At 37.1% G+C, this 27,886-nt stretch overlaps 1 protein-coding gene across 1 annotated transcript in view; it reads left to right on the top strand.

Annotated features, from left to right (window-relative positions):
• Positions 1 to 1,572: 1,572 nt before the first annotated feature.
• Positions 1,573 to 27,886, top strand: part of LOC104156943 (cohesin subunit SA-1-like) — a gene marked incomplete at both ends in the record, with an annotated part of 51,926 nt that continues 25,612 nt past the window's right edge. The window contains 2 exons of the mRNA XM_009706298.1: positions 1,573 to 1,737; positions 15,705 to 15,801. Coding sequence (XP_009704600.1) covers positions 1,573 to 1,737; positions 15,705 to 15,801 — 262 coding nt within the window. The remainder of the gene's footprint in view (positions 1,738 to 15,704; positions 15,802 to 27,886) is intronic.

Genomic DNA, 27,886 nt, shown 5'->3' with positions numbered 1-27,886 from the left:
AGTAAATTTACTTCTAATTCTTTGCCATTCTATTAAATAGTCTTCATGTGTCTCTCTGGAGCTCTGTAGAGCTCAAACATTTCATGTATTGGTAGCTTTCTTGCTGATACAGGCAGCTTTGCACATGTTTAAAAATTCATTGAGGGAGAACACATATTCTTTTGATCGTAAGTCCAGATGTTATCCAAAAAACTTTTCACAGAGATTGTATCATTGTTTTAAGCTTTCCATCTTGCATTTGTATGCAAGTCCTTGATTGAATATTTGCAAGAGGCAGTTGCAGTTGCCCTCTGCCTTGCCCTTTTCTTTAGCTCTCTGACCCCACTAGCAGAGATCCCTTTCAAAGTAAGAGGAAAGCTAGACTGCAGGTCTGCCTTCTACCAGCTCTCTTCCAGAAATTAGATCCCTTTGCTCTGCAGGAAAATTCTTAATGTGTCTGCAATTGGAAGAAGCAACCAAAAATGTTGGCTTCATGTTCTTTACTAAAAGCTTTAATATAAACTGGCTGACAGTATACTCAAGTAAATGGTACCATGAGGATATTGTCCTAAATGTAATCTGTGAGTTGCTTGTATCTTTTTTTTTTTTAACATAATTCCTCAAAATAGCTTCATTGTTCCATGGAAAATGGCAGCATTTGTTTTTGCCTGCCTCACAGTTAGGAGAAAGAATAGAATATGGAAGTAAGATCATAGCAGGAATCTTAGGAATCTTACGTTATTTTGCCCAGAAACTTTTTTTTTTTGCATAAGGTGATTAAATTCAGAGCCAAGTGTTCCCTAGCTGAATTCTTACAAGTGGGATCTATACCACCTGATTGTAAGCTTGAAGAATCTAGAGAAAATTTGCATTAAATAATCTAGATTCACAGGGAAAATGTTTTAACTCATAAAATTTTGAAGCAAGGGGCTGTTATGGTGATCTGCTAAATCTGACTGTGTAAATTCAGTGATTTAATTTGAGTTGAATTGAAGAGCTGACTCTTTATGTACACAATTTCCTATAAAAGTTGTTGAAAATACAAAAAAGGAATGTTAACATGAGAAGTATATTTTTTAATAACTTACTGTATTCCAAAGTTCATTAGTTATTCTAAAAGTTTGTCTTGTTTGCCAGCATAAAATACTTTTACTGACCTGTCTGTAATTTGCTACCGTTTATCTAGCTTTAGTCATGTTATTGACTGTCTGTTTGTGTTGAATAAGACTAATACAGGTATTGACGTGAACTGATACTCCAACGTTAGGAATTTGCCAGTACTTACCTTGACATGACAGTGGCTTTTAAGTTGTTCTTCAACAACTACTGATAAATAAAAATATATATACCTGACTGGATAAAGCCCTGAGCAACCTGGTTGAATTTCATAGCTGACCCTGCTTTGAGCAGGTCAGACTGGAGACCTCCTGAGATCCCTCCCAGCCTGGCTTATTCTGTGTTACTTGTGTGTGTATATACATGTGTGAGTGTATAAATGTGTGTGTGATATTTATTTGCAATTTATAAAGATACATTGGGTGATTTCACATATAGCTATAATAAATTTTTGTTCTGCTGGTTTTCTTTGCCCAGTCTGCCACTAAGAAACCTCGGAAGTCTCCAGCAGACAAGGGTCGTTCTGAATCTGGAGCTAGAGCAGCAAGTCGTGGAAGAGCTAATGGCCACCCTCAGCAGAATGGAGAAGGGGACCCTGTCACTTTGTTTGAGGTGGTTAAGCTGGGAAAGAGTGCTATGCAGGTAAAATAACTAATTGTGTTACCCCTTCACAATTCAGTATATCCTGACTGTAGGAGTTCAGCCTAAGCTATGCTTTTGTGAATGATTGTATTTTTTTCATAGCCTGTATTGGTCCAATAGGCTGTCTGTGTATGACAAAGGAAGGAATAGAATGTGCTTTGGTTGAGGACTGTCATACATACTTCTGAAAGACAAAAGACACATCAGAAAGTCATGTATTTCAAATTCTCCATTATTTTGTTCATTACTTCCAAATTGAAAATACATGTTGGTATTAAGCAGTCCATTAAAGAATACCCTGTAGTAAGTTTTATATGAGGAAAAAGTATGTGATATTAATGATGCATCCAGCGCTTTATTGTTTGCTTGTTTTTTCAAAAATACCTGCTGACACAAGCAGTTTTGAGTGCTTTGCACTGCAGCTTGCATTCTTCTTGCTGTCCCTACCAGAGCAGCAGATGAAGGCTAAACTAGTTCCCTAGACTTCCTCTGTGTCTGAGGGACAAAGATGGACACATCCTGAAGGTGGATTTTTCCTTGTAACATAAAAATCTAAGGTAGTTGTAATGAATTGCCTCTGGAAGTCTTTCTTACTCCTTTATGTTTTGATCAATTTCAGAGGTCTTAAAGGATCTCTTGGATCAGATGGGTCCCCCCTCAAGAACCTCTATAGATGATTGGTTTTGACAGTACTTGTATGCTTTTAGTAAGCTGCCCTCCTTCAGCAGTTGTTTTTGGCACTCAAAGAAGAAACAATGAGTCCAAAACACTGTTCATCCGGTGCAGTGCAAAGCCAACAGTCGTTCCTACTGAAGGATTGTTTCTGTAAACCTCCTTTACTTTGCATGTCAACAAAACAGGACTCATGCAGTATCAGTTAGTTTGTTTTGACTTTGTGGTGCTAACAAACATGAGAGAATTACCAGTTAGGAAAACTAGGGGCCGAGTCCCATTTTCAATATTACTTTTAGTGTAGCTAAAAGCTAAGTCTAATTAACTCTCAAAGGAATCAAGTCTTCCAAATGAGTGAAAGCTGTTGAAAATTTTCTCTCAGTCTCAAATCTGTGGAAGGTCTGAGATGTAATTTTAAAGTAATAAACAGGAAGAAAATGAGAATTTTTGTTTTTCATAGTTGCTGTGTTTACAGTTATTCAAGATTGACCCTTCTTGTCTAGTAGGTGAAGACAGAACAAATTTACTCCTAACAAAGCTACAGATTCCTTGTGCCTCTTCTTCCTACATGTTTTAAGTCAGGACTTCCAACTTTGCTTGGTTTTCAACAGTTTTTCAGATTTCGTTTCTGGCAGGATTTGAGGAAACATCTGGAGTCTATTTTCTGGTTTTACTGTGGTACAGAACATACAATATGCTTTATGTAATATGTTTGTCTTCGAGTTACTGATATTTGAAGGAGTCAAATGAAAAGGAATGGGTGATTGCTTTGATATTTGATGACTCTGTGTGTGTGGAATTGACTTTGGCGCATTTCATCTATTTCAGAAGAGGTGCCGTCAGAAGTCTTCTGCAGATGAAATTCTAAAAAGAAATTGTCTGCATGTTTGTATTAAGAAACTTTGGAATTCAAATACAAAAGAAGTGCTTTGAGAAATTTAGTATTTGTATATGCATATTTAAAAGTGTGTGTGTCTGTATATTTGTGTTTGTATAGATGTGTATGCACATGCTTAAAATGTGCTCATCCTACCCATATGAGAAGGAAGTAGACAGCACATTTTAAGCAGTGGAGAAATGATAAGCAAATAGTGAAGGAACAGGCAAGTTTATTTGAAGGCCTGGGGTGCCAACAGGCTTATATTAATTAAGCCATTATATCAAGAGTATGTGCCACTTGTGCACCTTTGAAAATTTCACTATTGCTAAAAATATTCAAAAAAAAAAAAAAAAAAAGAGAAAGAAACCCTACAGTGGGGAAAGAGAATGCAATTAAAATGTGATTTAATATTTTTTAATTTGCACTTCTGGACAATAATCTCATGTGAAACCAAGGTTCTATAAACCAAAATTATTAGCACCTTTATACTTTTTTCTTAAGAGCTTAGGCATTTTGATGTTATGACTAGGAGTGCTTGGTGGTTTTGGTTTTCATAGTTTCAATGCAGGTTTTTTGTGGCTAATTTTAGAAGTTTTGTCAGTATTGCCGATTTTTAGACAAGTGCCACATATTTGTATTTGTCAGAACCTATTATTTCTCAATACTTAGTTCTTCCCCTGTAATATGAACCTACATTTTTCTATAGCACTCTTATGTTTGCTTCCAGCAATGAAAATGCAGAAAAATTCAACTAATATATTCTGAGATTAGATGGGAATCATGTGCTTTCACTTCTGATCTATCTGCTCCTGCTGTTTGCTCTCAGGATTTATTTTAGTTGTTAGATTTTTCTGGCTTTGTGTTGCCAATGCATGGAAGTCTGTAGCTGAATTCAATTCTCACTTCTTTTAAGTTTGTCCTCTATTTTGGTTCTCATAGCTGGATTCATTTACTACTTCTCTTCAGGTTTATTGCTGTTTGGTTCTTCCAGGGGAACAAAGTTAGGTTAATACTTTGTATTTCGAGTATACATAACTTCAGAGCTGCTCTTTGCATGTAAATCTTTGCCTCTATTATGAAGTGCTATTTTTGTCGGTGTTAAGTCTCACTTGAACTCTATAAATCAATTTGATACCTACATTAAGTTGGTATCGGATTGTTGTCACTGTTTTTTAATTTGCTCTGTAACCTTTTGTACAGTTAGTTGCTTCAGAAGTTTTTCTGTTGGCAACTCTCTGCATATGAAGTGTGAGATGACCTGCTGTTCATGTTTTCTGCGGGTACGTTTTGTTAGTCCATTAGGACTGTTCATAGAGCTTTTTCAGGCTCCATGTGTGTGTGTTGTGTTGTTTGTGGTTTTTACTTTCTTAGGCAAAGATGATACTCTTCTCCTTCTTGTTGTTTGTCTCTCATCTATTTTTTCCTTGAATGATTTTATGGAGACAGCTATATCCACTATATTTTCCCATACTAAACTTGTGTAGGCAGAATGGACTCTATCACCATTTTCATGCGCTCAGCTGCCTAAGTTCACCCTGACGGGAATGAAGAGCGTAGGTGAACCTCCACTCCTCCAGCTGAGCCCCCAGTACAGAGGCTGACTTGTCGCTTAAATCTTCATAGACATTTCTGTGTTGGTCTCTGACCCTGGCATTAAGCCGACAGTGAAATAAAGAGAGTGTGATCATCTCAAATTTTGTTTACGCCTCAGTCTGAAAATTTCTCATAAGTGAATTATGACCAATTAGTTGTAATGAAGTTTGTACTTCTGTGTTGGTCACACCAAGCATAGAAGTATTCTGCTCTCTTGTGTGCCAAGGGGATTTGTGCCTCTCCCAGAACATCAGAGAGAATCATCAGTAATCGTAAGAGACGTTCAATGCTGAAACATGAACAGATCTATCCCTTGATTACTCTGTAATACTATGTGCATTACTGGTTGCCCTTAATTGATGTTAGCAGTTCACTATAAATTAGATGCTGATTTTGAAAAAAATACCGGACCCTTCTGCCTACGCTCAGCCAATAAAAGTAATCTTGGTGTCGGTTAGACATGGTTCAGAGTAAATATGGCTCCGTTGTGTGCCAATAAGCATTTTAGGATACGTATCCAAAGAAAGCTTTCTAGTATGTTGAAGTGGAATTTTTCGTTGTGTCTCCAGTTCTTCTTTGTCTTCTGTAGAAATGAAGAATGTATGTGGTTCCTTACGGTTCTTGTCTGCACACCTTGGCATGCATGGATTTGAGTCCTTCAAGGTTCCCTCCCGGTTCAAGTAAAGCTCTATTTATAGCACTGCTTACGCTGTCAGGGGAAGAAGTTTTCTTTAAGGAACTCAAACATTAAGAAGCAGATTTTTATCATCTTTGCTCTTACTGGGGTCATGTTGGCAAACGGTGACTCTTGTTCTCAGTACTGCACTGGCTAGAAAGTTTGGGTACCAGAGCAGGAACATCATGAGACCTTTTTTTCCCCTTCAGTTGCCTTTCTGAAAGGATGAAAAATCTTTCATTAATATTAATTTAAAATATTTCTGACATGTTAACAGTATTTTCAATATTCTTTTCAATATTATACTGATTTTCAGTGTTTATCCACCTGTCTGTTGCAGACTGAGGTTCAAAATCAATACATGCAAAAATAAAGGGTATGCATCCTTGTAATTGCGTGTTTGATCTGTTGGAAATAATATGAGAGAGGTAAAGGAAACAGTCTTTCAACACTTTCAGAGTCTTTAAGCAGTGCTCTTCTCTTGTTCTTTATGCACTAGCATCTTACTGGCATGGTTGCCAGTTCCTTTTATCATAATGTATCAGGTTTGGATGACGTTTAGTCGTCAGCATCTGTATCTGAAATTATTTTGTGATTGAAATTCCTGGTACCTCCAGTATCTTTTTCAATCATTTTGAATGTTGATGATCTGTACAAGAAATGCAAGATAGTCAGTTCTTCCAAAGAGCTGATACGTCTTTCTGCATCTTGTTAATAGGACATATCCTATCTAATGTCAGTAATTTTTGTATTTTCATAGCATTTAGAGCAGAAATAGACCATTATGGCCCGTATACCACCTCCCAGCATAGCTCAGACCATGGAATTACACCCATTCCGGTATTAAGCCAAAGCTTCTTTTACAACCCTCATTTTTCTATAGTAATATTAGTTTCAGTTAATTAGAAGATGAGGCCCAACCTTAGCAACTGTAGAGGCAGAGCCAAACTTTTGGACATCGTCATTCCCCCTCAGGTCTCGCTGCAGTAGCTGCTGCCCTATCCTGGTAGTTCCAGGGACCTTGACCGTGGCAGCAAGGGAGCTGGGCTGGTGAATGTGGAGCAGGAGGTGGGACCAGCCATGGAGAAGGCGTCGAGTCACTTCCCCCCCAGAGAGCGAGGCTGCTCCTCAGGCTGGCTTCTCCCAGGGAGGGAAGTTGACAGTAGAGCAAGGCCCAGTGACTGCTCGGCTTTATCAACTGGTTCCTAACACATTCTGCACCGATTAAGCTTTGCTTTGTTTACTTCTCTCAACTCCCTGCAATTTTATCTCAGTTATTTTAATCACGTAATCATTATGCAATATAGATAATCCCAATGTTCCTTAGCCCTGCCAGTGGTTCTGGTTAGAAAGAATTGTTATATGCCTGCTTTAATCTTGCATAAACTGAGGCTGCTGTTGAACAGAATGGTCCCACCTTCTCCCACGCGTACTGCTGGTGTTTTTTACACCTGTCTTGGGTGTTTTGTAGTCATACCAAGAAATAGATTTAATTAGAACCTGGCACTTTGGTGGATTTTTTTCAGCTGGATCAGCTCCCTGATTCAGCTCATCTCTGGCAGCAGCTCAGACTTATTCTTCATTAGAATGACTGTATAACCATCACCGTATCTGCCTTATTTAGGAAGAATTACATATATATTTTTACATGTATACTTGAGCTTAGAAACGTCAGAGCAGCTGTAACTCATACCAAAAGTCCAATATCCTGTCACTGACAATGGCAGTTAAGAAAGAGAGTAGGATGGCAAATATGTATTTTGGGAATTCTCCCTGCCTCTGAGTGTTTGCAACTCAGGGGGAATGTGGTGTCTGTGTTCTCAGTAGCCTTAATGGCTTTCTCTTCCCTGAGTTTGTCTCTTCTCCCTACTAGAAGTCCTCTTTGCTTGGGTAGTGTCTCTACATCTGCCTCAGCTAGTTCTGGGAATGAAGGTCTTTGAAGATTAGCAGTATACAGACATATGATATTAAGTATTATCCACGGTTTTTGTGTTAAAGGCATGTTGTAGTTTAATTGTACTTTGTTGTATTTTAACGATGCTGTATTCTCCAACTTGAAGGATGGATAATAACTTTAGGTTTCCTCAAACTGTCTCAGAAACTCCTTAGGACTTTAAGTATGCATTCTCTAAAGTTTATAGGGTAAAATAAATGCAACTATTACTGACATTTGAACTAGTATTTTGTTTTCATATTGCTAGATGGATTTCTTCTGTAGCCTAATCTTGCTTTTCTTTTGGCTGTATGCTATGGAATTAAAAGAAAAACAAAATCAAAACTAGGTATGTGTTTTCATGCTTGTTATACTAGGAATAATTTAGCCACCAGATGAAGCATTAATTAATTAGAAGGGTATCCCTTAAATACAAAATTAGCTTTTCTGCAGTAATCACCCAAGACGACTTCTCCCTTGTGATATAGTAAGATGTAAGATGGTTTTGTTAATGTGAACACATGTGCCAGTAGTGCAGTGTGTGAAAGCATTTATACCTGAAAATACCCATTATACTTAAAGCTGGAGAAGTCTTTTGCTCTCTAGAATGTCATCATTTTTTGAAGCATCTGGGCTGATCTGTGAACCCTTTACAAATTCTGCTACCAAAGGAACGTGAATAATGTTTTTTAATAAATTGATGGATCTCTCTTACTGGAATAATTGATTTTGTTTCCATGCTCCTCTAAGGAGTTTTTTATGCTCATGTTCAATGTATATGAGTAGTTTTGATACTTTATAGTATCTCAGAACCATTCCTGCCCATGATTGGCCGAGCTTAAACAGACGCAGCCCCTTGGAAATTGTGTAACATGTCATTTGGGGAGATAAGCGCCTACAAAAATTTTGTACCATAGTAGAAAATCTGCTTCGTGTGAGGCTGCTGAATGGTCCCACCCATCATTTCTGAGGACTCAGGTGAGGAAATGCAGCTCTGAGCAGTGCGCATCTGCTGTGGCAAGAGTGATCGTCCTCAGTAGTTCCTGTGATTTTAATCCGTTATAAAGAATTTTTCCAGTACCTTCTATGCACATAAGTGTAATGCCAGTTAAATTGTGCTATTCTCTCATAAGAGAACTAAATATTTTTGTCTTTCAGTTGTGTTTTTTTTCCTCCCAAATGGTTCCATGTCATGTCTTACACTGATTTCCCCATGTAATGATATTTAATGCCCATTCTGTTGCATAGAAATAGGTATTTATGTGAAATGCCAAACACAGATTTCTTTGTATGGAGAGCATAAATCCCTCAGTTTTATTGGGTATAAATACTTATAGATTTGTATTCCTTCCCTCTCTGTGCTTCAGGACAAGAAAAAGTTATATAGGTAGACATTGCATAAAGCAGATTTTCCGAACTTCACTTATGATGAAAAAACAAGAAGCAGGGACTGTTACATTAAAGTAAGTTTTTTTTAAAAAGAATAATTTTGGCTTTTCAGAAAGCACTTGCTAGGTGTTTGCAGGGTGTGGACTCTTTCATAATTGAAAATGACCATCTTTAGAGGAAAAAGAATAAATTGCAGCTTCTCAATCTACAGTTCTTTTTTATTAACCTTATATTAGGTTTTTCAATGGGTTTATATTAGACTTACTGCCTGCAATTTGGAATGCAACCAGTCAATCATCCTGAAGTCTAATGCACAATCTTAAATTGCACATACTTTCACATTTTAGGAACTATCTTCTCCCCAGTAACTGTCTGTGTAATACTTCAGTCTTCACAAAATTTAACCTTAAAAGACTTTTACTCTTTTTAAAAAAACCTGCACAGATTCACTTAAAAAAAACCTTTTATGGAGAGCATTGTCAGTCTTTCACTACCTGCCTGCCTTTCCCTGTGTTCTTATCTTCAGTGTACTCTAAGTTCTTCTCACTGTCTGTAAAAGCCTATTTTCTAGCTTTTATCTTCTCTTCAGGCTGCTCTTTATGCAGATAATGGAAATCTTTCATTTCACTATGCATTCCTTTTTGTTTTAATAAGCTTCGAATTTCATTTGAGTAACTTCAGGGTTTTGGCAGAAGATGTTAGTATAAGCTTTGATTTTGTGTGTTGGTTTTTTTTTCTACCTTTAATGTAAACACACTGCACACCCATTCTAGAGTCATTTTTTGTTCTGTCATATTGGCTGTAAATGAAGCATGTCCACAATCAGTTGTATGAAATGGCAAATTATTTAAATGTTCTCTGTGCTTGATTTGCCTTGTTTTACAGTTGACTCAGATCTTACACTTGAATATGCACTTCGTATATAGCGTCATTTGTTTTCGCTTTGTGTAAGTAGCACTGCTGCCAGATTGTTACTTAATTTAAATTGTGAAGTGGTTTTTTTAAAAATCAACTTTCATTAATATTTAGTGAGGCTGTGCTAATTTGCACGAGCTGGCAAGGTATCATCTGCAGTTAGTCCCTCTGGTTTCTCCAGCACTTAATGCTCCTAAATGTAGTGATGTTCTTGCACTGAAGGAATATGAAATAGATTCTTAGCTGTAAAGCCTTCAGGAAGTAATAAGATAACTAGCTTCATTATGTCATTCTTTGCATCAGACTTTTGCTTTTACTGGCAATCTGAGCCGCTGTTTCTCTTCAATACTACAAAATGTTCCTATTTATCTTTCAGCAGACTTTGAGATGGGAAGGTCAATATATCTGCAGGTCTCCATGATTGATTTTAAGTTGTTTACTCAGACTATGGATCCATTCTGCTACTGGCTTGACTTAAGCTTCTTATTTCTGTAGAGTTGCCTATTTGGCATATTCTTCAAATTATACTGCATGGTAGTTCTTAAAACAGATTCACTGGAGAGTTAATTTCTGTGAGATTCTCTTGAAAGCTGTTATGGGCTTTTGAAAATCTCTGTACTGACTGTGTGTTTGTGCTATACATCATCTGCCATTTGCAGAAGACCTTGAGTTTTCACTCAGTTCTCATAAGAACAGAGCATTTTCAGATTAAAAGAAGTATGCTTAAGAGTCTCATTTTTGTAACGTGTTTGTATGGACTTGTTACGCTGACTGACCCAGAGATGTGGTGCATCTATGTGTATGTATATGTATATCTGTATATGTATGTACATATATATGTGTATATATACGTATTGCTGTTTTCTGTCAGCGGGGTGTGAAAGGGGGTCATGTGGGTGTTACTGGAGTAATCTTGAGGTTTTATTTATGTAACTGAGCTAGATAATTTTTTACTTTGCTTAAAATTTAGTTCTAATACTCCTTGCCTCACTCCAATCTGGTAATGAAGGTGAGAAGCTAGAGGGTTTTGTGCAATTTCTCATTTGTTGTGCTTCATAACCTTGTTGTCAAGGGAGCCTTTTCCTTGTGCACGTGCGTTGAATTTGCTGAATCCCAAAAGCATGGACTTCCTGCACCTGGGCAGAGTGCTGCAGCACATGTACTGTAGATCTTGTGCTTCCCAGGAATGCTGAGTTTATCATATATTTCATGCACAGCATGCAAGTGCACATTTTCATATGGTAAATCCATGTTCTCTACTGCATCTGAAGGTAAAAACATCTGGAAGCAGGTGGGTACCACCAGAACAACTCATGCAATCTATTCCTACCATCTTTCCGAAGTGTTTTGCAGAAGTAGGTGACAAGACCCTTGTGGGGATGAATTCTTCTGGTGAATGGTGCCCACTTGTAGCTACCTCCTTTCCAAAGAGCTGACGGGTCCTTCCCTCCTCCTGTCACTGCGTGTGCCTTCACTGCAATATCAATTTTGTGTTTGGGACAGGTGACAGGGAGGGGGCCCAGGCAGGATATCTCTGGGCAAGATGGTACCCAAATGTGGGCTGCTGCCCTGAGTTTGCTCTTTGCTTATGTCTGAGAAGCTCTTGAAAACAGGATGACTGGATGGGGGCTGCTAACAAGATAAAATCGTCCTGGAGGGTTTGCTGTAACCTGTAGACTGTTGGTTAGAAATCCTTTTTTTTAATAGAAGTCTATGTCTCTATGCATGTTTATGGAAAATAATTCCTTTTCTGGCAATGATTGCTTGTTGCATCATTTGCTACAATATTGCCTGTTGTTTGGTTTCTTTTTCATTGGTGTTCAATCTTTTTCCAGGTATTTGGATTACTACTGTTTTTCCTTGGTTCAGTTGATACTTGTCTCTATTTTAGATCTGATGTGCATCATTTTTATTTTTTCATCCTAGTGTTTTCAGTTTTTATAGCTCTTCTCTGTTACATCAAAAGTCAACAGTTTGATTAAGTTCCAACTGTTGTAGCATATGTAGTCTGGCTTCATTATCTCCTGTTGTCTTAAACTGTAATCTCTCAAAAAATTTACCAACAAGCATGCCAAATGTGCATGAAGGGTTGAATGATGTAAATCTGTGGGCGTTATTTTGGTTTTGATACACTGAGGGTACCCCTCTCATTTTTAGGGATTAGTGAATACAATTGATGTGACTCTGTACTGATGCCAGCAGGTCAGGTGCCTGTACGTGACGTGTCACCCTAAGCTCCTCAGGTGATCAGTGGAGATCTACTTGGTGTCATCAGGAGCATTTTTAAGCAGGAGCCATCTCATCTCACTATGTGGACCTGCTGTAGACAGATGAATTACGCTGACAACTCCACTGAATATTGACTATATACATGTATGCATGTGTGCGCACACGTGCACACTATGTTGAGTATAAAGGAAGAGACTAGCTCATGTGACTACGCAGGCTGTGCATGTACAGTTACAAATCCTACCCAAACTTTCAAAATTTTAGTTAAAGCTTTGTCAGTCCTCTGCTAGGTCCAGATGACGCAGGAGGCAGTCTTTGCCTGCTATCCCTGCTCAGAACCTTCCCTCTGATTTTGCTGCTTTCTTTATCTACTGCTGCCACTAAAGACTGCATTGCCTCAAGTCTGGTCCCTGAGTCTTGAGATCAGCTGCTTGTCTTCATTTTTCTGTGAACTGCATTGTGGTTCTGGGTTGAAAATACAAATGCTGTACTAGATAGGACAGAGTGGGCCCTTAGTGCCCAAGGACATAGTGTGTGCCTCACAGTTCTTTTTGTATGAAGAGAAAAGAATATCAAAAGGGAGATGAGCTGCCCTGATGCTACAGTTTTGAGAGTGCTGCAAAAATCAATTAAATAATTGTTTAAAAGAAGCAGAAGCAAAATTGAAAGATACTCCTTCAGATCTCTCCCCTCTGCTCCCCCTTTTTTTTGTCCAGATGGGTTCGCTGGCAATATTTGTAGCATGGTCCGGAAACAGTTCAGTGGTATAGCTGAAGGGGCAGTATGTTGTAGCAAGAAACTGGAGTAAGACTGAATGTGGAAAGGAATCTCTCAGGCCAGCCTTGCTTCTCCAGGGAATGTTTTCTGTGAAACTAGGCTGTGGACAGTGCACAGATGCTGGCGAACTAGTTCTTAACACTCAGGAAAAGCATCCGAGATTTCCCAGGCTCAAAGAAGACTATAGTAGACTTCAGAAACTGTTAAGAGATGTGTGACAAGAGTGAGCAAAGATTAAGATGTGGAAGTGTTTCTGTGCAAGCCACATGGCAGAGAGTAGGATTGTTTTGCCTGAGAGGAGGTGACCAAGTGGAAGCATGGAAAATACAGATAGGAGCTTGAGGTTTGTTTTCTCTTCTTCCGTAAGAATTAGGTCACATCAAATAGATCTAGCAATTGGTGAGTCTAGAACAAAACTGTTATTCTTTTTTTGTAGTGAATAATTAGTCCTTGAGACACATTGCTGCAAGATGATGTAGGCATAAAACTTTCTGGTTTAGACAGATGCTTTCGTGAGAGAAGAAATATGCTAGGATCTTACGGGTCTGGGAGAGTAACTTGGAACTATCAGTGTATTCTTGCCCTATCCCTATTCTTTTCCTTATCCTTTTTCCCTACCCATATAAGCCCTGTTGGGCAGGTGAACCTATGGTCTGACCCAGCACAGCTGCTGTTTTCTTCAGTGAAAAAAACAGCTGCTGGCAATTGTATGTTTTGCTGATATCTACAGTAATATAGCTGTTCAAACAAATCTTTTAAGTTGGTAGTACACCAGCAGTCTGGTCATTAAGCTTTGTCAATATTTGGTTTAGTAAATAATTTTTACATTTGATTTTACGTGCCCTGGAGAATTACATCATTGATTGAAATGATTGATACATACAGGAACAGGTCTAAATTCATGATGAAATAATAGGGAAGCATTCTAGATAACTGGTTTTGTGCTGCTGCTTCATGTTTCCTCAACTTGTGTGAAGATTCATAAGAGGCCAAGACTTCCTTTTTAATTTCTTCTAAGTAGCAGATGGACCTCTTCATAAGATTGCTTCTCCTACTGGGCACGCGTGTGTGTGTATTGGTAGACAAAACCTGTAAAAACTTAGTTTCCTGGCAAATTTAATGTTTACAGATTCATGCTGGTTGTTGAATAACATGATGATACTGATAGTCTCATCCTGTCTTGGGTTAAGGACAAGTATAGTGATCTGTGATAAACATGGAGTGGTTTGGCTCAGTTCGGAGTTCTGTATATCTGTGGTGCATACACAACTGTTTTGCTGCTTCCCTTTTCTCATATGCTTGCTAAGGTCCCACTGGCGATCGGGGATTTTGCACTTGGCTAAGCTAGAAACTGTAGAGGGATTTTTCAAGATCCTATCCTTATATCTACTAGTTTAGAGAGGCCAACTTTTTCTAGGAGGTTGAGTTGTTTGGATTTTGTCTTTCCTATTCATTCGTTTTCAGCACGGTTGGAAGCTTGTTGTGTGGGGATGGGGGGGAGCTGTATGTGTAAAATTAGTTTTATAGAAATTATTTGTAAACCTGAACTCTCCGAAATAAAATAATCCATTTGCAAGGTGTGCTCTGATAGCATAATCAAGCTTCTCTTAATGAATGCTGCCTCATGTATGGAACAGTAAATATATTTTTATTTCCCCCTCATAAAATAAATAAAATACAGTATATGGTTGCATTAAATATACACAATTCCTTACCTTCAGTGTTTATGTAACTGAGGAACTTGGAATACTGTATTTTAGTGACATGAAAGGAAACCATACTTGTCTTCCTTAAGCATGAAGCAGGCTGAAGAAGGACTTCACCCAGCCCTCTTGCTTTTCTAGAACAGTTTTTAAGTGTTTCCATAGTTATTTTGTTTGCTTTGTCCTCATTGCTTCATTTTCCCAACATCTGGAGTTTTAAAAATTGTAGGTCTGTGCAGCTTTGATATAGGGTTCTGTAGTCAGAACTGTAGGGTAAAGTGTCTGTATGGGAAGCAGCTATAGGCTTTGCTGCATTCCTTTCAGCTGATGTATGTCTGCCATTAACTCTTTCTGATGCTGTGATTGCACTTTTATGTTGACTGGCGAAATTCATTTAATGCCCTTTCTCATCAAGGTACTGAGGCACATTTTCTGTCCCCAGAGATTAATATATGACAAATGACAAACGTTTTTGACACCTGTATGCTTTCTGTCCTCCTCCCTGCTATTATTCATTGACTGTGTGCTATGCCTGTGTATCAGTGATTACAAAAATATCTCCTTATTACAAAAATAACTCCTGTAGTTCTGAGTGCAGTTTAAAACTGTGACTCAGCTTCATGTACTGTCATTCAGGTGGCTTATTGGCTCCCAGATGCTGTAAGAACAACTTCTGTGTATTATTTTTATTTACCAATTATTCCTCATTGCGTTCTGTCTTCCTGAGCTATGTACAGTGTTTCTGAATGACTGATACACTACTTCCGTCTTTATAAATAGTGAGATGTTCACTATACAATATAAATTCAATTTTTATCCCAAAGTGTTTCTACTCATCAGTTTTTCTGGGCATATGTGTTGGTCATTCTGAATGGAATCACAGTGTTAGTTTTTTCAAGACAATTTTGAAACTGGATAAATACTGTAAATAGAGTTTGGAGGAATTACAGTAATTTCAATTTGAACTTGTGTTTACACAATTACGATACCAGAAAACGATGCATATAGTTCTATTCTCTAACAAGATTTGTTCTGTCTCCACCCTGAGAGAAGGTGTATAGATTTCTGAATTTGTACACATGTATAATTATGCAAAATAAATGCTCAGTTATAAAATTATATTCTGAAAAGAATAAGTCATTTGCCTTTAATAAAACACTTTTTAAGAGTCTCTGATAAGTATTCTTTTTTTCTTGACAGTCTGTGGTGGACGACTGGATTGAATCATATAAACAAGACAGGGACATAGCACTTCTGGATTTAATCAACTTCTTTATCCAGTGTTCAGGATGTCGAGGTACAGAATGTTGGAAACAAGTTGTATAGAATAAATCTGACAGTCATACAAACGTGTATTAGTGCAAATGCTGATAAAGATGTGGGAGACACATGGATTGGTACTCCTTGTATGCATGGTTTATATAGAAATATTGTCTACATTCAAGAATGATTTTATTTAAAACTTGTTTGTCAAGGGCCTACCCTTTCTTTTTCTCACTTTCCTGTCATCGTCCTAAAGTGTACAAATCCTCACCGAGACACTCTGCTCATCAGCAAAAGGAGATAAAAGATCTGTTAATCAAGGTAGGCTTATCTTTACTTCCCCTTTCTGTTTCTTCCTCATTTTTTTATTACAAGAATTAGTAGATGTAGCTATATGTTAACTTCGCTATTTTTTCTTTTTTTCTAGGAAAATGGTGGTTTTTTAAACTGAAGAGGAAGGAGTCAGGCTTCAGATGACTTTGATTAGCAGGAAATATTTCTTCTGGATGAAGCAAGAATCTTATTTCTTCCTCTAATACTTTATGAAGTCAGCAGCAAGTGGCCTACCTTTTATACCCTATTTAAGCAGTCTCCATTACCAGGCATGCAGCAGTCAGTCTTTCTAGCATTCTGTTGCCGCGCTGTACCTTCTAATGAATTTTTCATGTGTTGTCTTTTCTCAGTTAACTCAGTCTTAAAAAGAGAGAAAGTCAGAGCTCTGTTCTCTCTGTAGTGCCCGGAACCAAGCTATTTACTGCTTCCTGATGCTTCCTGTGATTTGCTTTGAGTAGAGCTGAAAATAACCCACAATTCAGAAATTCTTTTTCTTCATTTTGTAGCTGATATGGGAATGTACCTTTAGACATCAAATGATCTGGGTCGAAGTCCCTTTTCTTTCTTCTTAAGTATAAGGTGAAGTCCCAAGTACAGAAAAGAAATATGAGCTGTCAGCATTTAGGCAACTTTTTCATAGCTTAAGGAAATAAACTTATTTTGTGGATGATAGGAAGGACTGAAGCTCTGGAAACATTCTGTGAAAGGGCTGAAGCTTAGGGTTTAGATTACCAGCCTGTGTCAATGTCTGTACTGTTCACACAGATTCCCTAAAATGTTTTTCAGACTTGTTTGGCAGCTTATGTGATAGTAGTTGTATACTGTTTCATTTTTGAACACTCTCCTAAAGGTATATATGAAAAAAACAAACCACAAGCTTCTTTGTGAGAATTTGGGCAGCATTAAACCAAAGGGATGCTTGGCCATATGTTTTTCATTCTTGTTGATGCAAGCTTTTGGTGGAGGCATGTCATAAATATCTTCATTCCCCTGCTGCTCTCTCATTTCTGCTTCCTTTCTTTCTCCTTGTTAGGGAAAGCAGCACTTTTATAATCTCAGAAGATTCATATTTTTTAAACTTCTTGTTACTGACTGATGCAGGCTGAATGCCCGCTGTCAACCATATGCTGCTGAAGCAATTGCTTCCCAGAAGAGCTTTCTGTTATTGGCTGTGAAGCAGCAGCGCTTCAAGTGGCTGATGTCATTTACTCTTTTTTAATTATTTTTTTTTTTTTTAGTGGTGACTTTCTATCCATTTTCTGTACTCTGCCTTGTACCCTCAGGGATATCTCTCTGCTGAGCTTGCTTTAGTAGCCGCCTGGTCCTGAACAGCTATGATAGAAAAGAGGAAGCAAAAATGACTTATCCCCTGAGTTTGTAGTGTCTGTGGGGGATTTATTTCTGTGTTGGCACTTTTGCAGTGGGTATAGCAGCAGCTGTAAAACAGGGTTAAAATCATGGCAAACAGTTCTGTTCTTTCCAATTTCCAGTAACATGCCTGTTTTCTAGCATAAGTAAAAACTTCATCAGAAAAGAGCGGATTTTATTGGTAGTCCACCTAGGGTAAAATGCCTACTAAGCTGTCCTTAATGGAGAAGAGATATGGAAATCTGGGGATGCTCTGTATTTTGTGAGGAAGACCAAGTTTCTTTTTCAAGGGAAGATTATATGCTCTATTATGACATTTTTATTTGCCTTTAAAAATTTTGTTGATGTTCTTTTTTGCTTCCATTTCTGATAAATAACAGCTCCTCGTGAATCTGAATGCCTGCTTTGTCTTCCTTAATATTCCTTAATTTTCTTCTTTTCAGTTTGCTCCACTGACATTGTCTCGGATTCTTCTGTCTTCTTTCCCAATGTTGGATCTAAATGCTTACTGATAGTATATCTAACTTTGTGATCATTAACTTGAAGGGAGGAGGACAACTACCTTGGGAGGAGATTCCTCAGGAAACTTTGAAAGTGATGCTAGGTTTATAAAACTACCATTTTAACAGTGCTTAGAATTATTTGGTATATGAAATACACTTAGCTTGAAATTTCTTTCAAAAGTTTTAGGCAGGTGAAGAGTGTGCGCCTGTTTTCTGACTTTAATTAGAAATCATTTAGGCACCAAACTGTTTTATGTAGCAACAGTAGTGACCCTGACAAAAATATCTTTCTTCTTAGAGAAACATTGATTTTGATAGATTTATCCCATTCTCTTGGGCAGTGCGTATGCTTGAATGAACATCTTAGCATCTTCCAGCTTTGCTTAGAGATGCTCCTGAAATGAGAAGTGATCTCTTGTAACTATGAATAAGCAGGCCTGTTATGTAAATTAGTAATATGAAAAATTGTAAAATTAATTATTTTTGGAGGTGAACTTTAAAAGATCTGTGCAACTTAAAATTGAATAAATATAAACCAAATATTCAAGGATGTCTGTCCTTTGTCAACTCTTCTGAGTATCTGTTTCATCGGTTACTTTCTATATAATGTGTTCTGATTCATACAGTAATGTCCGTTGAAACGTGAGAGATTTGGTTTTCAGCATGACTTCAGTAATCTTTCTGGGTTTTTAAAGGATCATTTGGTGTAAATTAGAAGTTTGTCCTGTTGAACTACCAAAAGCATCTCAATGCAGTAATTAGATTTGCATGGCAGTTAAAAATCACTTTTGATGCCACCTTTCCACCAGTTTGCCTGCTCAATCTGTCAATTTATTGCTTTTGCTGATTTTGATTACAAAGAAGTAAAAATAGTTTCATAAAGAATTTTTCCTTTATCTTGTCGTTTTTTTTTTCAAGAATACCAACGAAAATCCCTGCCTTTCACAGTTTGTGTAGTCTTCTCCGTGATGTTCTCTGTGGCAGAAAAATGGTTAACAAGGACTGATAAATTCACTTGCTCACTTCTTGTTTCTTACCCTTTTAAAATGCACTGCTGCTTCTAGAGGGAGGATCTTGTATCAGATAGTAACATAGAAAGATGAAAAAGTTAGTTTTAAAACACTTTTTTTTCCTGGAAAAACAGCAAATAAATGCTGTTTCCTGTCCTTGAAAAAAAGAGGTTGGTTGGTTTGGTAGTAGGTATTTATTTTGCACAGTATTCACAACCTGTAAAGCTGGTGGTGTTGTATTTACCTTCTTGCTTCTCTGTCAGGAACTTAATTTAGGGTTTTGCATTTTTAGATAATGGGGAACTTTTTGAATTTAGGTTGTCCTAATGATAAACTGATTTTTCAAATAACTTTCACTTGGCTTGGGGTGGAAGTGTATCCATACTGCTGAGATTTCCATTTCAAATGTTGTAGTTTGATCTGTAGCATTGTGGATACAGGCAGCCTCTTCTCTTGCAGAAGAGTTACAGAGCAGCGTTCAGAGTTTTCTGGGGTTTTTTGAGAGCTCTTTTCCATTGCTTCTTTATAGGAACATATTTTTGCTTTTTTCCTTTTTTTTCTTTTCTTTTTTTGAACACTTATGTAAAGCATAATGTGCTGAGATCTCTGAGCTAGTTGCAGGCAAGCTGAAATGTCTAATCAGCAGTATGCGTGCCCGGGTCCCCGAAGGATTATAACTGTGTCAGTATGATGCTGCATCTGGGCTAATTAGCTCTATCTCTCAGACTGAGTAATTAGCTCAGGTATCGTGCTCTGCTGCTATGACAACCAGACTGTTTCCATTTCTGGAGCTCTATGGATTTAGAGCTGACTTGGGTATCTGCATTTGCTGTCTGCTTTTGCCTTCTGTTATTGATATAAAACAAACAGAAAACCCCACAAGCACTCTGACCTTTCTACATTTTAAAGGCGGAGAGCCATGCTTGTGGAATAATTTTTTATTTATTTTTTTCCTAACCAGAAGCTATTAGTGGTTGAAACAGGCTCTTAAGCTGTGAAGGACAAACCAACCCATTGACTCCACGTAAGAAAAGAGCTTTCTTTTGCAGGGGAAAAAGGCCTCTCACATAGTTGAAGAGAACTACTTGACTACTTTGAAGTATATGGTGAAATTATTCCCATTCTTTCTCTCCCATCCTTCTCCTTCCCTCACATTTATTTTCTAATGAGTAAGCCAGAAACCTGTAAATTCTCAAGCAGATTTTCAGAAGTGGTTTGAGCAGTGCTTCTGCTGCTAGCCTTGCCTTTGTCAGACAGCTCAGAGACACCGGTTACTGATGGAATAAAACTGGTGAAGCTCCCTTACTGTTAAATTCTTAGCAGTGTTGCAGCCTTCTCTGGATTGTAAGGGGCTCTCCATTTAAGTAGTTTAGTGATTTGGCACACTGAAGTTGTTTTTAGGAGTGGTTGGTGAAGGAAGCAGGTGAATTTCCTTTATGTGATATTTCTCATATCTTATTTTTCTCCTCAAAACCTTCCATTTGGGTTCTTGTGTGGAATCAAACGTTAATGAACAAATGTTTGAACTGCCAGCTGTCAACCTTGATTGCTGGTGTTGTTTAGGATTGAGTTTTTTTCAGTTATGAGTAAGCAGGACTCTGTGTATGAACTTCTTGCCCAGTGCTTAAAGCAGGATATCTTTATGGAATTTTTCCTTGTGAATCAGACACTTGGGGATCCACACCCTCTTCCAGCTTGAACCTTGAATCTCTAGTTGTTCCTCACCAGTTCTAGTAAGACCCTCTGAAAAATTCTATGAGTGAATGGTACAAACTGAGTCAACAAATGCAGGAGTTACGAGTTAGCATGCTTGAATGCATGCTCATTTTGATTTTTATTGAAGTTCTATGCCCTTAATTAAGGGCAAGCTAATAGATTTCTGTTTTGCCAAAGGAAATTGAAGGCTAAACCCAGGAAAAAGCACCGTAAAGTGGCCATTGTATGGTCCAGCAAAAGAAATGAACAAGCAACTGCTTGCTTTGCTGTCAGACAGGATTTCAGAAAGCAAATTAGCCAGGAAATGGTGTTATTTACTCTGATTAATAATATTTTAATAGAGGATATAACATTGTAAATAGAGTAATGCTTTAAAAAAAGTTGGTCTTTTGTCATTTATTTGTACACAGTTTTGGTTTGTGATCGATGGAATAATACTGCTCTATACAGATGGATGTTGTTGAGCATGCGGAGAAGACTGCTGGATAAGTACAATTTCCTGCAAATAGTCCTTTCCTAAGGAACTGCAAATTGTTAGTGAGAAATGTTGCTAAGTTTGGCATGTGTTAAAAATCTTTGTCTTCAGTCATTCATTTATTATTAAGAAGTTGATATGATAAACATCTAGTATTTTTAACAAATTAGAAAATAATGCTATTCATTGCATTGGAGCCTGTATTTTTATTAAGGGTATAAAGTATGCTTTCCTCACACTTTCTGCAACAAAATCCCTTTTTAGTGTGTGAGTATAGGGGAGAAGTTGCAAAGTAAAGGACTAATACGCATTAGAAGAAAATTAATACTTACTTATACATGATTTAAGTCATAGTAACGTCAAGGATTTGTAAAATATTTTGTAGGCATAGTATGCAGAAATAAATACACCCCCAATAACTATATGGTGCAGTTAAAAACATGCTGTTAACCACAGTCGAAAATGAGAAGGTAAGACTGAAAGATGGAAATGACTTAATTTTAGTTTCATGTGTGGTGTAGATAAACCAGATCTGAACTTTGTACTTCTTGTTTCTGAGCCTTGAGGTAATTTTTACAGTGTGTTTATCTTGAAGTGAAAGCTTATAAAATTCAAACTGAAAATAAGATGCAAATTATTAACTGGCTTGGGTGGAAGATAAATCAGATTACCAGATGTGCATTAAAAGTTTAATCAGTTCAGTTCTTTAAAAGAAGATAAATAAGATTAAAAGTTCATATCAAACAGCTGACAATTAATATGGTTACATCAAAATCAGTTTTTTGTGAAGAAGTACAAATGGTTGATATTTGTTGACATTCTTGAAACTAAAACTTTAGTTTCATCATGTGTATCGCTTTTAAACCAAGAAGGTTTTCAATATTCCTGTTTGCTGCTGTATGGTATCTGTACATTTCATCTCTTGTACTCTTTCTTCCTTACTATTTTGTTTTCTGTTCTTTAGCTCTTCAGAGTTTATTTGGCTATGGGAAAAATAGCTACAAAATTATTTTTTTGGTTCTTCTAAGCTTTGCATCTCCCTGACTTCTGGGGATGGGAAGCTGTGAAAAATTAAAAAAAAAAATAAAATTCAGATCTGAAAGCATAAAAAAATATTTGAAGTAGTACATCACATTTTATAGCCACTTGTGAACTAATGGCATCTATTTCCCACAAGGTACATCTTACTACTTTCAGAAACTAGTGGGAAAAAAACGCAGGAATTTGCTGACCTTTCAGTATAGAAGACATGAATGAAGGGCATATGGATCTGTGGTTTAAAAGTCTGAATGAAATACCAGCTGTTTTGAGGTCTGACTTGAGTCCAAGATTTCACCCTATGAATTGGTAACAGGAGTGACAGTAATTTAAAGCCAACATATTTTTCTTTATTACTTGCTCCTGAATATATTGAATTATTCATGTTTCAAGTACGACAGCAGACCAAAAATAAGCTAGCTTAAAATCAGCTATTAACTAATTTATTAATATGAATTAATGTAAGCTTTCAAATAATTTAAAATCAATTTATTGCTTTAATTGTCAGAACTTGCAATACAAGATTATTTTAGAGGAAATGTATAATGTAAGGAAAGACAAATTACCGTTGAAATGATAGTCTAAGAGCAAGTTCTGCACTGCCAGTCCTGTATAATATGTTCAAATCTCTGCTGAAAATGAAAGCACTCCTTGTAAGCATGGAACAAAGTCTATGTTCTACTCCTGTGTACTACTTAGTAAATTCATAGCTTCTAAAATTATTTTTGGCACTGCTTATTGGAGGTAAATTGTGTAAGGCTTTCAAATATTACCACTTGTTTTCCGCTGTGTTCATTTAATTCCATACATATCGATCTGGAAAATGGTACTTACTCATGTGACTGCAAAGTTACTATTTGAGAAGTCTCTCTCAGATCAATAATGTTTTAATGCTACAACTTTTTAAGAGAAGAGCGATAAATACCTCTTGGTGTTAATGATTCAGAATAGTTGCTGTCTTACTAGCCAGATCTGTCATTTCCTCTTTATTTATGCTTAGTTTGCTTTTTGTATAATACCAAATGATTACAGGAGGGACACCTCTGTACTAAGCAGATAGGAAAAAACATGAATTTGAGGGTTTTTGACAGTATTGTTCTAAGACTTGTGAGCAAATTATGCCTGTATATGAACTTGTCTCTACCTTTATGCATTGTTGGATTTTTTTTTGTTCTCAGATGACATAGATGGTACTTTCTGTGAATACTGGAACTGTTATGAAAAGCAATTAAATACCGCTAGATCTTAGCACTTTCTTACTGGATTACAAATAGGAAGGGTCCTCGTGTCTCTAGTCTTTCCAAAGATGTAAATTCTGCTGAAGGTTGAGTCCGACTTTTTCCAGATCAAGGGTAGGAATTAAATTCTAAAAATGACATTTCTCTCAGCAAAAACTGTAATTACGATTCTCCCTTTTGCATTAAGGAAGCCGTAGATTTATTTTATTAGATGTAATGCTAGTACACACTTCAGTAATTACTTTTGAAGAGAAAAAGACAGGGATGATTAAAAAGGTCTACATCCCAATGAAAAAGCCTTATTCTCTGGCACAAAGAAGGTAGTTAAAACAAATCCAGTATTTTTTTAATCTGCAAGCATTCAGCTGTAGCTGGATATAGAAGAAAAAGAGCAGCTTCAGTTTCAAAGAAGATACATCTGAATTTGGAAGAAGAAAGAGTGGGACTCTTAAGCAGATTCAATCCTGCTCATGTTCCACTCCTACCTGCTTCATTCCCGATTTATATCAATCTGATCGTATTGCCTCAGTTGTCTTTAACCTGAACCATGACCAGCTGAGCCTTACAATTTTTCTCCTCCTTTTAACTGGAAGTTATGATATTTTCTGGCACAGCTAGGGTCAAACCCATTACAGGGAAGACTGGTGTAAGTGGCCTTTACCTCCACATTGTTGTCTTTTCTTCATTTGCATCAGGCAAGAAGCATGGTGGAATGTTTTTGGGTACCTGGAAGGGTGGAAAAAGGAGTTATACAAAACTGTTATCAGATCTTGTAGGAACAGTAAGGAGCTCCCTTGCCAGTAGTCTCTGTACCCTTGTTTAAATAAGGAATTGATAACCCCCAGCAAAGCTGAACCCAGTTCTTGGCTAACTGTCATCAGCTGAGGAGTGAGCAATAGAGAGGTTTGCACTTCTTTCAGTTCGCATCACTAGCTTAAATTTCAGCTTAGAGCAGCTGGTATTTGTACTCTACACCTGTAGCATTGGGTCCTGGATATTTCAGTTAAAAATTTCATAAGGGGGTGAACTCAGGACTTATGAGGTTAAAACACCTTTGACTGATTAGAAAGCCTTTTCTCTCAGGAGTAGTCTGCAGAGTTTAATAGGTACCATCTGTTGTGAAAGTAAGCTTCTACAAAGTCATAACATCATCTTCTGAAATATCTTTAATGTAGTTTGTCAGATTTACTACAATCTCTACTATTTATGTTGTTTATTTCATCATTATTAAAATAAATGTTCTGGATAACTTGTTGTGACTTAGGAAGCTGTGATAATGGGAAAAGGGCCTGGAAACACTTTTAGCAATTTTTGGGAATGAAAACTTATTGTAGATACGTTTAACTACATAGATATAGCCGATAATGTTGTTACTTCAAATAACCTTTTTTTTAGAGTCTAGAAATTATCAGATCACAAAATTCTCAAGGATTAAACCACTAAAGCAAGTTTTACTTCTGATCTAATTTAGTACGACAAGAAAACATTTCTTATTGACCATGTTTATTCCCAGCACAAACTCCTGGATCAAGATTATTTAGCCAAGTGTATGAACTGAACCACAAAGTAATGCAGGTAGCTCCATGATAAGAGGTAGTGGTGATAAATTTCTAAGATATAACCAAAAAATGACAGTGGTTTAGAAAGAATTGTTGACATTACGAAGTGATTGTTCTTGAAATTTAGTAAAACCAAAGAGCAAGAAGTTCTTTAAAACTGTTGGAAACAAGATAGCTGCCTAAAAATTACTAATCTGCTTGGATTATCAATGTGTAGAAAGAACAATTAATGAATACTGGAAGTTTCTGAAAGACTAAATTATTTATTTTGTCTCATTTCTTACCGCAGGTAATGATGGATAGGTATCTCAAGCAAAAGGATACTAAATACATAAATGATCACAGGAGATACAGTGTATGAGAAACGGAGGTACATATTTGAACAGAGGGCTGTTAAGAGTTTGCACAGTTTTATTTGAAATGCAGCAAATAACCTGTCAGGCATTTTTAAGGGGAGTTGTGAATACTTTTGTAACTCATGTACTGCAGCTTAATCAAATTAGTTTTATTTTAGAGCTTGAATTGAGCTTCTGTTTATACAACTATGCAGGGCTGTAAGAGTCGCACTTACCAAAAGTTTGTGTCATCCAGATGCAGAACCGGATACAACCAGATAGAGAACCAACCCCTCCATCCGCCAGTCCCTCGCTCCCCCGAAACAACAACAAAACCTAATCTACTGATGTCCTAAAAATTGTTTTGGAAGTATTATCACAAATCTCCAAAAAGGAGATCCTGAAGTGAGAATCAAAACCTGATCGCATCACACTCTTAGACTTTGAAACAACGTAGGAATAAAATGATTGAACTACCAGCAAAAGTATGTAACCTTCATTAAAGACAGCTCTTCTTCCAGAGAGAGGACAGACTGGAGTCTTACAGAGGTTTAATTTGCCTCTGGATGGAGAGGTGGGAGTAATACTGTAGAGTCCAGGAAGGTGGATAACAATAAAAATAATGAATTAAATAAAATATCTAGAAGAAAATGGAAGATACTACATTCTCTCTAAAAGACAGCCATGTTGTTGCAGTGTACTGGCATCTCTTAAACATAAGAACAAAGTAATGTGGTAAAGCAGTTCTGCACAAAAGCTGTTGAGAAAATTGTTATGTGGCCAACTATTAAAAGAAGGGACTGTTTTCTTTTTGGGAGACCAAAACTGATTAATAAGTACATCACATGGTTTATATAGGGAAATGGAATATCATGCAAGTGACTTTATTATGCAATTGTATAATAAGGATGTTTCAGAGGGACCTAGCAGTGCTGCTGAGTAGCGTTATATTTATTAAATTGAGAACTATAACAGGAGATTATACATATATTTGATGGAAATAAATACCTTTTTTCCAAATAGTTTAGCAGACAATAGTTTTGTGGATTAGGTGGTTGTAGTAGAATTTCAATTTGTGGTGACATAAATGCATGGCAATTTTCTGCTCTGCTGATTCAAACCATTTTTGCCTTTGTTTTGATTTTTATCTTACATTCTTCAAGTTAGTTTAATTAACTAGCCATTCAAAGTACCTTTTTTTTTTTTTCATTGATGAAGAGGAGGCAGATGCATTTCAAGAAAACAGCATGTTTTGAGGTTAACAAAAGATTGCTTTTATTCCTGTGTTCTCGCAGGCTGCCTTTTAGGCGGCTAATTTTTTTCCTTATGGTGGAGAAGACTGAAAAATACAAGATCTAACACATCAGGTGAGGTCAGGTCTGTTTCCACGGATCCCCATAACAACATGAGTAATTTCTCCCAGTTAGAGCTGGATTTATCAAGAGTCCCCTTTGTCTTTCCGAAGTTATAAACTGAAAGAGAATCTTGACAACTAGAGCATATGTGTTTCCCATTGAATTCATACTGTACTAAGTGGCAGCGTGTGTGACAGCGTATTTGTAGGGAGCTCCTTTGTTTCCAAGGTTATTGCTCCCATGACTTTTGTTTGAAGTGAGCTCAACCAGAGTCCTCAAAGTATTCTCTTCAGACTTGTTTGATAACCAGAAAAGGCATTGGATGCCATGCCATCCTAACTGCAACTGTAAATCAGCCTCTCTGATCTCTAGACCTGTGTCAGTTTTGGATTCTGAAACTGAGGTGAATGGAAATGACAACGGTTGTGGGGCCAGTCAAGTTGCTAAGTGACCTTACTACTCTTAAATCCAAGTCTTGTAACAAGAATTTCCTGTCTTAAGGTTTTAGTTACAGTTTAGAGCCAGCTGAAGATTCTCAGTTCTTGTGAAGTAAGCATCAGTGGGGAATATAGTGGAAATCATTAAAATTCTTTCTTTAAAGCCTTTGAAGACAAGTTACTTCCGATTTGCAGTCAGGTGGTTATTCTAAAACTATGGCCTAACAAAACAAAACTTTTAACTGAGTTTTGCAGTTCAGTATAGAGAATCACATACACCAACATACTTGCTTTGGAAGAGAGAAGAAAATAGATTCATTATGCCTGACCAGAAATCATAATTTCATCCTGGTATGGCAGCACTGGTAGATTATCAGCAAACCACATTCTTTTCAGGTTCAGAGGAAAGGTATAGGTTTGTTTTCATATCTTGCTTTATTATTTGGTGAGTTGAGTAAGTGACCAGTGACGGAGTAGCTTTTTGCTCTGAATTATAAGAAGATTGAGTTTATGGATCAGCAGCACTTTGATTTATAATTTTCTAAGCAGCTGTTGAACTGTCTTTTCAACCCGTCACCACTGAATTTGCTTCCAGAAGATGTAATCCTTTCCGTTAATATACAGAAGAAAATATATGCCAGTCAGTTCCTGGTGCCACTTGTGGGTATTTCAGTATCAGATTGGAATTTAAAGTCCTGATTAACAAAGGAATCATCAGAGATTCAAACTGTCTTGAGTTCTTTATCTGAGTT

Source organism: Cariama cristata, unplaced genomic scaffold (assembly GCF_000690535.1).
Source record: "Cariama cristata isolate BGI_N322 unplaced genomic scaffold, ASM69053v1 scaffold14250, whole genome shotgun sequence".
NCBI lineage: Eukaryota > Metazoa > Chordata > Aves > Cariamiformes > Cariamidae > Cariama > Cariama cristata.
Note: the sequence above shows the minus strand (reverse complement) of the source record. Positions and strands in the feature narration are given on the sequence as shown.